This window comes from Carlito syrichta, unplaced genomic scaffold (assembly GCF_000164805.1).
Source record: "Carlito syrichta isolate Samal-C Ts95f unplaced genomic scaffold, Tarsius_syrichta-2.0.1 Scaffold316472, whole genome shotgun sequence".
NCBI lineage: Eukaryota > Metazoa > Chordata > Mammalia > Primates > Tarsiidae > Carlito > Carlito syrichta.
In genome coordinates, this window is record NW_007260568.1 from 128,948 (window position 1) to 143,430 (window position 14,483).

General features: G+C 35.9%; 1 protein-coding gene across 1 annotated transcript in view; it reads right to left on the reverse strand.

The window, feature by feature from the left end:
* Positions 1-5,058: 5,058 nt before the first annotated feature.
* THSD7B (thrombospondin type 1 domain containing 7B) overlaps positions 5,059-14,483 on the reverse strand; it is a 363,632-nt gene continuing 354,207 nt past the window's right edge. Inside the window, exons 16-17 of the mRNA XM_021707254.1 lie at positions 14,142-14,229; positions 5,059-6,227 (exon numbers count right to left, since the gene is read on the reverse strand). Coding sequence (XP_021562929.1) covers positions 6,146-6,227; positions 14,142-14,229 — 170 coding nt within the window. The 3' untranslated portion in view covers positions 5,059-6,145. The remainder of the gene's footprint in view (positions 6,228-14,141; positions 14,230-14,483) is intronic.

Genomic DNA, 14,483 nt, shown 5'->3' on the forward strand with positions numbered 1-14,483 from the left:
TGATACATTCCTCTTGGAAGATAAAAAAAAAATTACAGGTTGTTATTCCAAATTATCAATCAAAACCATGAAGACCATCAGGACTGCAGCATCCTACAACTCTGGTTGGAATTATTCATATACACAAAGCAGACTGGGATGCCCTGTTGAAGAACAGGGAATGTAAACGGAGCTTTGTGGATCTAGGCAAAGCCCTGAAGCTTCCATGAGGACCATGGACGCTTCTTATGTTTCTCATCTTTTATACCAAGTACATAATGAAGAACACTTAAAACTCTTCACTAGTTTTCTAATGTGCTTCAGAACTTTCCTCTTTATTTCTCTCCCTCTCTCTCTCTCCCTCCCACTGACAACACTTTAAGCAGCCCAAATCCCCTAAAGTGGATTAGCCTCCTTGTCTTGCGGGGTTATCTTGTTCAAGAGAAGATACAGGATAGAGCCATTAGGAATAACTACCCTCTTATTCTGTTAAAATGAAAGAATGGCAACAATAACTCTAAGAATTCTTCAGTGGCCTTGCATGAAGCACAGGCCTACACGTGGCATTAGAGACAAATTTGTATGAAGATCTTAGTTCACAATGTGCTACACAGTCATGCTTCACCCTTGTTACAACATGAGATGGAAGGTCATAGCCTGCCTATTGGTTAGAAGATTAATTACTCAAGTAGTATCAAACTTACTAGCTGGTTTGTTACAATTTACTGATGGAATCATTTTCTAAAGTACCTAAACTTTATCTGTAAAATAATTTAGTTATTGCCTAATATAGTGACATATTAACTCTTGAGTGATCTTAGATCTTTTTTTTTGGTTAATCTTGAACTTAGTTCTTCTGGGGAAATACACACACACACACACACATACACACACACATATACACACACACACGTACATATACATATAGATAAATGTAATCTCAGCAATTTCATAGTTATGAATAAAAACTTTTATAAATTGCTTTTTTATTGCCATGGCTTTGGATTCTTCCAACTTCTTATGATGTAGTTGAAGGTATCTGCCCATTTTTTGCTTTTATTCCTTCAATTTCTCTGCAGTTTTTTGCCATGTCCTATCTGTTAAAACTGCTTGTTTCCTTGTTACCTTTTTGTCATATATCATATGGCTATGTTTACAAGGTATTAATGAGAAGTATTTGAAGGGTCTGGTTATAGAGAACTTGGGGGGGGCATAATACTCCATTTTAAGTAAGTTATCCACAAAAATAATATCTGTACAGAATATATTTACTAGGGGTGAGTGATCTCACACAAAGAGCCCTTTGCACCCTTTTGTGCTTTTAAATATGTTGCAAATCAATAGTGTTTGATAGAGAGACATTTGAAGATTTAAGAAAAAAAATTGAAGTTGTAGTTTTAGAAACCAAAACAGCAATAAAAAAAAAATAAAGCTCAAGCAGTCTTTCATCCTTGAAATGAAAAACAAGCTCAAGGAAAATCGACATTGATATCTAAAACCATGATGCACTCATGGCCATTTAGAAATAGAACTCTGATTGGCTGTGTATTGCAGGTCTCTTTGGGATTATATCCACCAGATTTTAAATTTATGAGGAAAACACAGCAAAACATAGCCTCTATCAAGCATGGTGTGAACTACTAGCTTAAGTTAGTTCATATTTCAACATTAGATTGCACTCATTTCTTTAAATGATGCCACACCTTTGTAAAGCTGGGTTTTTCATTGATTGCTGTAATAAAAATGAATAGTGCACAAAAACCAATATGAAATTGGAAATGAGGGTGGCAGCATCCAATCTGATTTCAAGGTCTGAGAAGTTCCAGGAATATAAGTCCTCTTAGACTCCTAATGATTTTGTAATTGTGGATATTTTAAAAATAAGATAAAATATTATTTTAATGTATGTATATTGGTTCTCTCAAAGGGCTACTAAATTCTTAAGACATAAATTATTAAGTTGTTTGGACCTAGCTATTCATAAACAAATTGTTAGATATTACTTTTGACCTATAGAGTGCCATGGAAAAATTACTGAAAAGCTAAGTGTCTTGTAAAAGAATTTTGGGGATCTCTGAATCACACATTTCGTTGTTTGACACTGTTGCACAGTTTGAATCTGTTGATTTTTCTTTGAGTATAATCAGGAAAGGCCAAGTTACACTCTGAGAAATTATTTTGGAGTGTGTATGTGTGTATGATTCCTAGACTCTGTGGCTAAATATTCCCTAGTTCCCCATTCTACTTACACATAAATGGAGGCAGGGTTTTCTTAATTAGGTAGCTGAGTAGCATGTACTGCTTTCCACAACTCATACTTCCAGAGTGAGATTTGTGAGCATGCTCCATGGTAGACACGGGATAAAAACTCTTTGGTAGGGAGACTGCCAGTGACTTATTTCTGAGAAGCCAGGTCAGCAGGAGGTATAAATGAAGAATGATTTTGTGCTATTTGATGAAGAAATTGATCATCTCAGTTTGGTATCTCATTCTTGGATCAGTCCAAGTGAAAATTACCCTCGCCCTGGTCCCTACTACAAGGAATGTGAATATCCTTTTGAATCTTTGAGACAGCAATGTTCAATTATCAGTTTTTTTCTCTACTCTTGTCAAAACATCTTTACTCTCCAGTGTGTAACTCAAATTCATATTTCTTCCTAAGTCCTTCCTTAATCTCCCATTTGCAATTAGACCAGTCTTCATTTGTGCACCCATTCATACCAGTGCTCCCTATTGCTTATGTATGATTTTACCCCACTTTGTATACAAATAGAAATATTCTCAGAAAACCTCTGTCAATTTGTTTTAATAAGCCTCATAATTTTAGAAATAGCCACAAACAATGCTTTTTTTTCTTTTTTGGAAAACAAGTATCATTAACAAATTATGACTGTTGCTCATTATAGGCCTTCTTAATCTTGTGGGATGTATAAAAGATAATAATAATTCTAGAAAAATCTCAAGGTAAGTGGATGATACCCTGAGAGACTGACTGTCTTTGGCCATCCTCAAGGTGGAGAGCTATCAATATCCTAGCACACCTGTGACCCTTTTTTGGAACACCTGTGCACTCAGCATACTAGTTGGTAAGATAAGTTTTACTGTATTTTGGTTACATTAACATCTTTGTATACGTTTCATCAAAGAAAATTTATAAACATTGTAACAAATGTAATATATGAAGCGTGCATGAAGTTCCCATGAGATCTGTCTGTCTCCAAATCATTGAGCTTGTGGTTTAATGTTGTTATTGAAGAACTGTGCTAAACCCATGTCTCCCTGGGTCCTCTGTCCTCAGGGGAATCTTCTGAAGTGGAGTGAGTAAATGCTGGCCTGTTGAGATTCCATTGCCATAATCATTTCTTATTCATGGAGTATTTGTGGCTTAAGATATGTAGCACAGGCCAGGCACCCAGATGGATAAGCTTGACCAACCCAGAGTAAACAGTATAGGAAGTCATGAGTCCTTGGTGACCTGGTTCACATCTATGTCACTCTGATTAAAATCCTCCTGTTGCCACTCAAAACATTTTGAACAATATATACATTCCTAACCATGGCTTCCTTGGTCGTATGCTGTATACTACTGCTCCTCTGACCTCATTCAATCATTCTACAAATATTCACTGAGTACCTACCATAGTCCAAACATTTGAGACACATACGTGAGCAAAATTAAGATCCTTGCTCTCATGGTGTTCACATCTTAATGCAAGGAAAAAATAGACCCTACATTAAATATGTAAATAGAATGTTAGAGGTGATTTGGCAATGGAAAAAAACTGGAAAAAGGAAGTTGGGCAGGCTAATGGGGATTGAGAATAGCAGCAGGAGCAGCCATTATTTAGGGTCAGATAATACTTTAGGCTTTGTAGGTCATAAAGCCTCTGTCACAACTACCTAACTCTTCAAAGGCAGTTATAGACAGGACATTAGTGAATAGGGGTGGATGTGCTCCAATAAAACTTTATTTACAAAAATGGGCAGCTGGCCGGATCTAGCCCAGGAGATGGAATCTGCAGACTCTTGGATTATAGTGTTAAATCCTCTCTAGAAAATGCCTTGTTGAGAATGTAGATTTGAGAACAAAACTTGACAAGATTTTTTACATTTCCAGCATACAGTCAGCACCTAGAGAAGTATCTGGCACGTAGTACTCAATAAATATTTGTTAAACTAATTAAATAGATACTCAATATATATTTGTTAAATGAGTGAATGAATATGCATTTGCTACATGAATAAACTCAATATATGGGTAATTGTTGAATTTGTAATGAATGAAAAACTTGAATAACCAAGGGTCCCAGTTCTGAATATGCCATATATTACTAATTATAGCTAATATTTATTACACTTTTGATATGTGGTAAATACTAAATATTTTATTTATTGTTTATGTCTATGATAAGAACAAAATAATTTTTTTTATCTTCATTTTGTGGGACAAACAACTGAAGCAGAGAGAATTTATATTCCTAGTCTAGGGTCATAAAGGCAGTAAAGGGCATAGCCAGGATTTGATCTCTAAAGGAGCCATTCTTGAACTACTAAGAAAACTGAACACTTTAGCTAAAGTGAACTGATAAAAGCATAATTCTGGGAGTTGCTTTCTCTATTGAAATAAGCTATTCTATTTTCGTTATCTTTTTTCTTTTGAAAATATGGTGCCATGGACAAAATTCATTAGTTGGAGGGATTACTCAGATGTTAAAGGATTCATAGAGGTAATAGTGTAAATGAAAACATTCTTTATCTGCTCATTGTATCACATTTCCAACATTTCCAATTTCTTAATTTTCTCAGATCATTTACATATTAGTGTTAGAGTTATTAGAGTGGCTTGTTCTAATATTACTTGAGCTCTAAATATTCCCTAAAAGCTACTCCATGTCATTGTGATTGGCTCTGCTTCAAGATACACATGATAATGTTGAGGGCCAAGACTTCTCAGTCAGTGATATCAGCTGTCAACTCCAAAAATGGTAACACGGAAATACTGGTGTTAACACTGTTTTTGTCAAAGCAAGGACAAGGCTCTTTAGAAGTGAATAAATCTAAAACAGCCAATATTGCAGTCTCTTGAGCACTTTATTTGTTATAAATACAAGTCAATACCACAAGATGGCACCTTTTTACTTTCAACACCTACGATTACAAACAATTATCATCATAAAATGGTCTCCGCTTTTTAATGTGTTGTTTTAGATATTATTGAAACCTTATAAAAGCAAGACTTACTACAAACAGGATTGGTGTTCGATGTATATTAAATGAGGTCAGATAATTAAATTCAAAAAAAGAATTTATAAATATTCAGATAAGAAAATTGAAATTACAAAAGCAGAGTTTGTCATCATTAAACTGAATTACAACTGTGTGTGTGATTAATGCTACATCTACATGGCTAAGTTTCTGTTAAAATACAATTTTAGTAACCAAATTATTTACCTCATCCTCCAACATAACCACCTATTTCATTTGTACACTCTACCATCCAGGACACATTTCATTCAGAAACCACCTAGCTTTCATCTACTCCAGCAACTTCACACACTCTATTATATTCAGCCATCATCCCCTGGCTACAAAACAAAATACAATATTTAAAGGTAAAAACTCAGAGAATTTCTGAAATGGTAATCCATTCTCTCTGTGTTCATGAAAATAGGCAATCCAATTTGAAAGTCTTTAAACCAATGTAAACTCTAGAAAACTCAGTGTTGAAGTATGGGAAGAATAGAGACTTTGCACTAATATAGTGCATAACAATGCAGTGTCAGACTCGTCATTTACAGTAAATGCCTTGATTGGACTTTCCTCTGGATTGTCAAAATGCTGCTGAAGATCAAGTTTACTCAAGTCTGTGGGAATTCCATCATATTTTCTTCTTCCCAGATCCAAACAGGAAGAGAAGGGTTTTCAGGTCCCTTGGGAAAACCAAAAAAATAAAACACACCCACAAACAACTTGAAAACAAAATGGCAGACCTAATAATCCTTGACTCCATGTCCAAATGAAGTTGAGGCAATATTACTTTTGCAATATTTGTATTCTGCCCAATATATCACATCATGAGATTCCTCAAAAAACTGAGAAGTCTGAGAGCTACAAAAGAGAAAGCGGTTAAGGCAGTTGATGTCTACATTTGGATTTCGTTTTCAGGTTACATGTCTAAGTCTCCATCGTAGGCTAAGGTCAGAGGCTTCTGTTGGGGAGGTGTGCTTTGATGTGGTTTTGGCTTCTTGCTGCAAAGGGAAAAGAATTTCTCAGATAAAGAAAGTTCACAGAAATCTGTTTCATCTGCTAAAGACAATTTAAAGGCATAGAAATTCAAGTGGTAAAATGACAAAAGTTTTATTTCTCTGGATGTGTGTTTCTTTTTTTGAATATTGCATACTTTAATCTTCTTTTAAGGAGAAGCCATCAGTTTTCAAAATCTTAAAAATGGTTTAGTAGAATCAAGGAGCTTGGTGGAAGAGTTATTTTCCTTTCATGTTCTTGTTTATGCACAGCAACGTGGACATTCTGCTCACTAATTTTTAAGCTACTGTGACCTCCACATCACAAATGCTTAATATTGTAAGCAGCTGGAACAGTCAGGCCTCATCTTGGTCTTGTTTTTAAGTAAGCACACTTCTGCTCTGGCCTGAAACCTGACATTAACTGCCAACACCCCAGCTTTTGACAGGAAAATCTCACCAATTCCACTCTGTGCAAAGCCATTCTCACCTGACCCTGGTCTCTGCTTTACCTGATATCCACAACTTAACAATGAGAAGCTTAAGTTGGATAACATTTCCAAACTACTCAGTGATGCCCCAGATTTGGTGCAAAACACCTTGTATTATACTTTTTCTTCTTAGTATGGCTAGATCTCAATTTGTATTTATAAATACAACTTGAATTTGGCAACATATCCCCCATTTCCACCTTTTACCATACATACTTACCATTCCCTCCTCAATGACTTTGCTTTGCTTTGCCTTGCCTCAAAAGCTAGGCTCTTTTCTCTCTCTCTCTCTCTCTTCCTGTCTCCATGTTTCTATGCTTTTATGTTATAGAGCATCTATTGCTTACTGGATGCATACTAAGTGCCAAGCTCTATGCGGAGCATTTTACGTAACAATCTCAAAACATCCCAGAACAATGCCAGCAGGGAGACATTAGAATATTGCTACTTTACAGGAAAAACAAAAACAAAACAGAAAAAGACTAGCAGTGTTGTTTACCTTCCCTCAGATCACTGTGTGAGTGGCAGAGCCTGGCTTCTAAGGAAACTTAACACACAGACCCAAGGCTTCTAACCTCTTCACCATACTCTCCCTACATTATATACCATCACTTGGTACTCAGTTGAACTGACTTACTTTTGTCTGTCTATATGAATTAATTTTTATATTCTGAGTGAACTTAAATTTTGTTTTATTTTTAATGATGCCTTATTTAACAATATTTTGTTGATCTAATTTGATTTTTCATTTTTTTGAGAAAGTAGGATTTATCGAGAGGACAGAAAAGCTCCCACAGTGGGAGGAGACCCAAGGGGGTTGCCCTTAAATTTTAAAAATAATGTTAACATGTGCAATTCAGTTTCATTTGGTACCATCACAGTGTGTGTACCAGCATGACTACCTAGCTCCAGAATATTTTCATCACCCCAAAGGCAACTCTATACTCACCAAGCAGTCTCTCCCCTTTCTCCCTCTTCTTGTCCCCTGGCAAACACTAGTCAGCTTTCTGCCTCTATGGATTTTCCTATTCGGGATATCTCAAATAAATGGAATCACACCATATGTGGCCTTTTGTATCTGAGTTCCTTCAACTCAATAGCTAAATGGTGAACTTTGTGTCATGTGAATTTTACCACAATAAAAAAATTGATAAAATTAAAATGGTTGTACAGAGAACCTCCTAGTTTAAAGTGTTCAAGTTTTAATTTAAGGAGTGAAATTAATTTTCTGATATGATGTTTGAGGCAAATCATAGACGCTAAGGATAAATTAGTTTTTTAAATTAATTTTTTAAAAACCACTAAAAGGAACAGATCCTCTCAGTGCCTGCCATCCTGGACCCTGGTGTGCCATGGGTGCCCATTGAGAATTTGCTGAGTTCTGGGCATGACTGCAGGCAAACACCTTCCAAACAGAGAAGCTGAGGAGAGGCAAAAATGTGATTTGGAATTGTTTGTAGAGGGGGCCTTAGCCTTCGATTTCCTGCTTTCCAGGTCCTTTTCAATTCTCAAAGAGGCATTGCATAATTATTTGAATAACATTCAATTTAACATTATCTGTATTAATCTACAAGCAAATTCCAGTGGCTCTAATTATATTGATGGTCCCAGGCTCTAGCATGAATCCAGCTTGAAAGGGAATCCTGAGCATGCTAATTTACAGTGTTTAAAGGTACTAAGAAATCACACAAAAGAGAGGCTGGGACAATCTGTGAGCAGCGCTTGCATGTCCAGCCTGGTAGTGGCTGTGGTGACTGTATGGGTTGTCCTCATGGCAAAAGAGTACAGGAAAGTTCATCTGAAAAAATAGGGATCTCCCAACTCCTACCTCTTTTGTTTTGTTTTGTTTCTTTGAGGGGGAATTTTGGGGAGGTGAAGAAGAAAGAAGGAAAAAATGTATGGGCTTCTGATTTTGGCAATCTACCCTTAATTGTCATTTGCTAAAAGGTCAGGAGAAAGGTCAGAGATGGCCAGCTCTTTGTAAAGAGACAATACTATCAGCTGAGAGACATGTACACTTGGCTAGGCTCTGTAAGCAGGACTTGGAAAATTCTATTTAAAATATACATATATGTTTCTGCCAGTTTCCATGTATGGGATTATGAACATTGTGTCCACCTCTGGAAATAAGAAGGTGCTCCTTGGACCTCTGTGACCCATGGGGTGTGTTGGGGATCATTATGGTTAGGACCTCATTATTACACACATCTTCATACTGTGTAAACTCTCAGTTGCCAGATACTAAAATCACCACTATGAATGTAGGAGAACTGAGAGGTGGGACAATTTAGAAGAGTTTAACCTTCTCTCAAATGTTAATCTCTGGACTACTGAACATGGTGGTAATTTGTTTAGTAGCTGTGGCTTTACAAAGCTTCCTGGCCAGTTAAAAAAAAAAAGAAAGAGCCCAGGAGGAAGAGCTGAGGAGCAGGACTGCCCTTGGCAGGGTTAGCAACAAGGAGGACTGCCTTTTAAACTTCCAACTCCCTTTCTGGTCTCTTACCGATATTCTTTTTTTTTTAAGAAATAAGTTTCTTTCTCATTTTGTTCTCCTGTGCTCTGGTATTAGGAAGGGTATGGTCACCTCCCTCACTCAGTCAACTAAATCAGGACCCATGAATGCCTAGCACATGGGCCACTAGCACCACTCGTCATCCTGTACCCATGTGGACATCTCTAATCCATCACTCTATTCTCTCCTGTTGAGCCAAGGTATAGCCTCGTCACTCTTTGTAAGGGAGCACTCTTGACAGCCACTGGTGCTTTCAAAGTTGGCACAGAGGATAAAACAATTTTGCATCCCTGGCTGTGAGAGATCACTGACTGACACATTGTAAAGTGAGTTATTTTAGGGTCCTTTGCATTTTAGCAAAGGATACAAATGCATTAAGCCAGAAAAGTGAGCTCATTGTGGACTGACACGCAAGCCACTGGCACTTGTCAGTTAGGACTTATCACTAGGTCAAGAGAGATTAACAGGTTTGATGAGAGCTGCAAACTGTCTTTAGTTTTGGCAGCTACTTGTGAGAAACAAGCCTCTGGTAGTGGGAACATCGCTCAAACTTGGGAAGAATGGGAGTCCATTACCGAATTGTGCTGGGTAAGGCTGAATGAACATTGTTATCTGGAATAACTTCAAGACACTGTGTCCAAGTTAACTACAACCTCACCCCGTGGTCATTCCCACTAAATTGCCTCATTGATATTTACTGCTAGGGGAGCTGGGGCATCAGTAGTATTTCCAAAACTCCAAACACTAAGGGCAGCTGTTCAAAGGATTGTATCTGAAAGAAGTAGTCTTTAAGACTATTTTTTGATATTTTTCTCAGAAGCATTTCCAAGTTTTATTATAAATTGCTTTCATCTGAAGGATACACCAAAGACCTAGTATATTATAGCGGTTCTCTTATCCTAAGCCTTTTATTTTGGGGGAAAAATATAAAATCTCTAAAACTGTCATCCTCGAACTCTCCTGCAATCTATTTAATAGAATTAGACACTGTGAAACTATATATTTGGGTTTCTTTAGACAGCTTATATGTAACAGTAAATGGTATGTGTTTGGATATCAATAGGTCTGTTCCCAGGTCTATAGCTTACTTTACCCATGAAACAAGAAGTCTCCCAGAAATGTAAAGCTGTAGACATTATGTTGAGTATTGAGCCTCAAGAGTTTTGGGGATCACTCAAGAGAGGGAAACTATGGAGACCCAAAGACCAATAGAAAGAGCATGCACTCTGGGGATGGGTCAACCTGGAGTTGATTCCACCAGAATGAAGATTTCAGAAAAGTTATCTACTTTCATTGAGGATCAATTACTCACTCTTTAAAATGGCAATGGAAATAGCAAAACCTTATTATACTATGATGAGGATTGAATAAGGTATTGTATGTAATGTCTGATATAGAAACACTAGATTTTCTCCTAGATACTTTTTCTGAAACTCATGGGCAATAAATTAGTTTTTATGAATCTACTCATCTATATATCCACTTATTGATTTGTTCAATAAATAGCTATCAAATTCACACTCTAAAAAAAAAAAAAAATCAATACAGCATAGTCATACCTCTCCCCACCCAGAGTCTTTGGGGTTTGGTAGAGGAGGAATATTTTTATACAAATAACTAAAATACCAACATGGAGCCAATGCCACAAGAAAGGAGACATCAACAAGTTATTCCAGACTGCTTGACAAGGAAAATGTTGGTGTTTGCATTGTACTGGGAAAATTGGTAGTGTGTCAATAGTGAGCAATGAAAAAGTCATTCTAGATGAATGAGATATAAGGAGTAAATCATGGAAGCAGAAGTCTTCTTGAGAAAACAGAAGGGGTATGCTGATATAAGATTATTCTCTAAAAAATTCTCTCATATTCAACCCCTATAAAATCTTTTATATAATGAAGGGCTATGTTTTTTATACAAAAAGTTTGTTTTTTTTTTTAAGTGAAAGTCATGAACATACACACAGGACACAAAAAATGCTATCTTTCCTAATATATGTAGATAGGTATTTGGATACTAAGAAAAAACCGCTGAAACCGCAGCACAAACACATTCAAAGAAGTGTTATGTCTCAAACAACTTGGATGAAAATGAATATGGTAAACCTGAAACTGAATTTGATTGTGGGAAAAAGATTGAAGTGGTGATAAAGTGATGTGGTTGTTGGATAAAACTGTGTTGAGAATATAAAATTAGAGAAAATGACTATTTTATATCTATTAACATATTATATAACATTATTATGGGACTGTATAATTAAGTCCATTGATTAAAATATTAGCATAGAAAATTTACCATTTTTATCTAAATTTAAAAAGTTTATTTAAAAAGTCAATTTATTTTTTTTATTTGCATCAGTGAGAAAATGAAGACTTAATCATGTTTGGGTCTACACAACACACCAAACTGTCTAGGGAACACAGGATTAGTAGTAGGTACAGTTCAAAGAGTTGTTTGGGCTCCAGTTATAGAAGTCTTTAGTCAACATGACTTTAGTTTTGTTGTCAATAGGAAGCCACTGCTTGTGTGTGAGTGGGAGAAGGGCTGACCTTCAGCTGGAGTTCAGTTTCAGAAAGACTAATCTGGCTGTAGAATGCAAAATGGAGCATGTGTGACAAGTCCAAATATGGAGCTATTGTGCTACTTCCAAAAGGCCATTATTAAAAACAGGCATTGGGAATGATGAAAAAATAGACATGAGAAATAACGTGCATAAATACTTAAGTAACTGGACTCTGAAAAATAAAGGGAAATTCTATTGTTATTTTATATTTAAACATTTTTCTAGAAAATTATTTGTTACCAGAACTCAGAGATGTACTTAATTCCCAGAGCTAGAGTCATAAAGAAGGGACCTTAATATATATTTGTTACTGAAGAAATGAATTAAGGTTAACATGTTTTTAGTTTGGAGGGGAAGGAGAAAAGTAAAAAGGCAAAATTTATGTGCTATTACATGTTAATTTTTAGAATCTGGATTTGGGGATGTGGCTATTATCAGCTAGAATTCATCCAAACTTTTATAGACAAATAGACTATCTGATTATCTTACACTGTGTTGGCCCATTGACTGCTTTGAGAACAGTTTCCCATCTGCCAAACCTTAATGTCCTCTGTTGTGATTCAACATATTTTCTTTTCATTTTAACTTTTTCTGGTGGCAAATGCTTCTGTCACTCTGAACTTCATACAAAGCTTTCAACTTCATATTTGCTCATTAAGACTGGATCTAGACAATACTTGGCAAAGTTACAAATTCAGACATAAAAATTAGTCATATCATTTGATTATAGGGTGAATTGACTAGCTGAAGATGTTATTTTTCACTACAACAATGTGGGAATCTTAGTTGAATAGAAATTCAGTTTCTAGGGATTCATTTTCTTTCGCTATAGGTGTCAAAGAGAATTAGAGTCATCTTATTTTCTGCACTGACTTTCACTGACCACAAGCAAAGATTTAAAAACCTATGTAGCTTTGGAAGCAAAATTTGAGGCTAGATATACAAAGACCAGGTTAGAGTCAAGATTAAAAGGTGGGTTAGAATTCTCAAGACCTAGTCTATGAGACACATGATGAACATATATATCTTGATTAGAAGAAAAAAAGGTGAAGTAACACTCTAACCTCATAAAAAATTTTTTAAAAGATCTTTTGAAACTTCTGCTTAAAAAGTTAACAAAATGCTCTTAGCATACTTGAAAACGTCCAAAGGTACAGTTGACCCTTGAACAACACAGGTTTGAACTGCATAGGTCCACTTATATGTGGAATTTCTTTCGTCTTTGCCACATCTGGGGTAGTAAGACAAACTCCTCGTCTTCCTTTTCTTCCTCAGTCTACTCAATGTGAAGATGACAAAGAAGACCTTTATGATGATCTACTTGCACTTAATAAATAGTAAACATATTTTCTCTTCCTTACAATTTTCATAATGAAATTTTCTTTTATCTAGCTTATCTTATTTAAAGACTACAGTATATCATACATATAACATAAAAATGTGTGTTTATTTGACTATGTTTTTTATTGGCAAGGCTTCTGTTCAACAGTGGGCTGTTAATAATTATACTTTTTTACCACAGCAAAAATGCACTCATAAATTATACTCAGAATTATGCTGAAAAATTACACTCAAAGTTTCAACCTCATTTGGAGTTAGTGCTCATAATCTCCACATTGTTAAAGGGTCAACTACACTTACTTCTGTCTGGTTTAAGAGAGCTGCTTATCAACTAAAATATATTCATACAATAAATGAATTAATATTTTCTGAGAGTAATAAATTTTCAGGAACTAGTCACTTACAAAATGGGGTTACTGAAATTGACAGTCGGTTAAATTTTCTCTCATGGTGGGTCAACATAGATAAACACCTGGTACTACTATTTAAAATACACTAATAGGTTCTTTGAACCAATTGGTCAGTTTAACCCAACCAGTCAAGATTTAAGAACTAAAATTACCTAAAGTAGTTTTCTTTGCCTGGGCTACAGATTAAAATTACCTGGGAAGCTTTTAAACATCCAGATGACCTAGACATACCCAAAACTAATTAAATCAGAATCTCTTGGGGAGTGGGTCCCAAACATCAGTCCCTAGGCAATATCAATGTGTTGTCAAGGCTGAAAACTACTGATCTAAATTGGAATATTAAAATGGGAAATTCCTGACTAATTATTTGCCTTTTGTACCTTCTGATATTATCCAAAAACCAATTTTAAAATGTTATTTCAAATAGGAAGAATAAAGGTAATGATCCCCTGTTTCAACTATTCAGCCATTCTGCTGTTAGAGATTTTTTGTGGTCTCAAAGGTTCTGTTATACCGGCCAAAGATCCTGACATACGTTTTCTTTTAGTATATAGCATGCCATCCATAAAACTGTGGAATATAAGCATTTTACTAATTAGTACTTACCAAACAAGGTAGGAAGTAAATACTAGGAAAATCATGATGAGAAAACCGCCACCTGAAACGCCATAAACCCACATTTTTACTCGGCCATCTGTTTAAAATAGAGATAACATAACAAACTTAGCACACAGAAGTCTGTAGCATTTAAGAAACAGGGTAACATAGTATCTGACAATCCCAAACTGACCATTAGTTCTGGACTTGAAATGATTTCCTGTAGTTGAGCCAACTGTGCAATTGACTGCAGAATCTAGCATGCTCTATCTAGCACAGGGGTTCCCTATCTCCTGGCCATGGACTGATATAGGTGTGAGGAGCTGGGCTGCAAAGCAGAAGGTGAGCGGA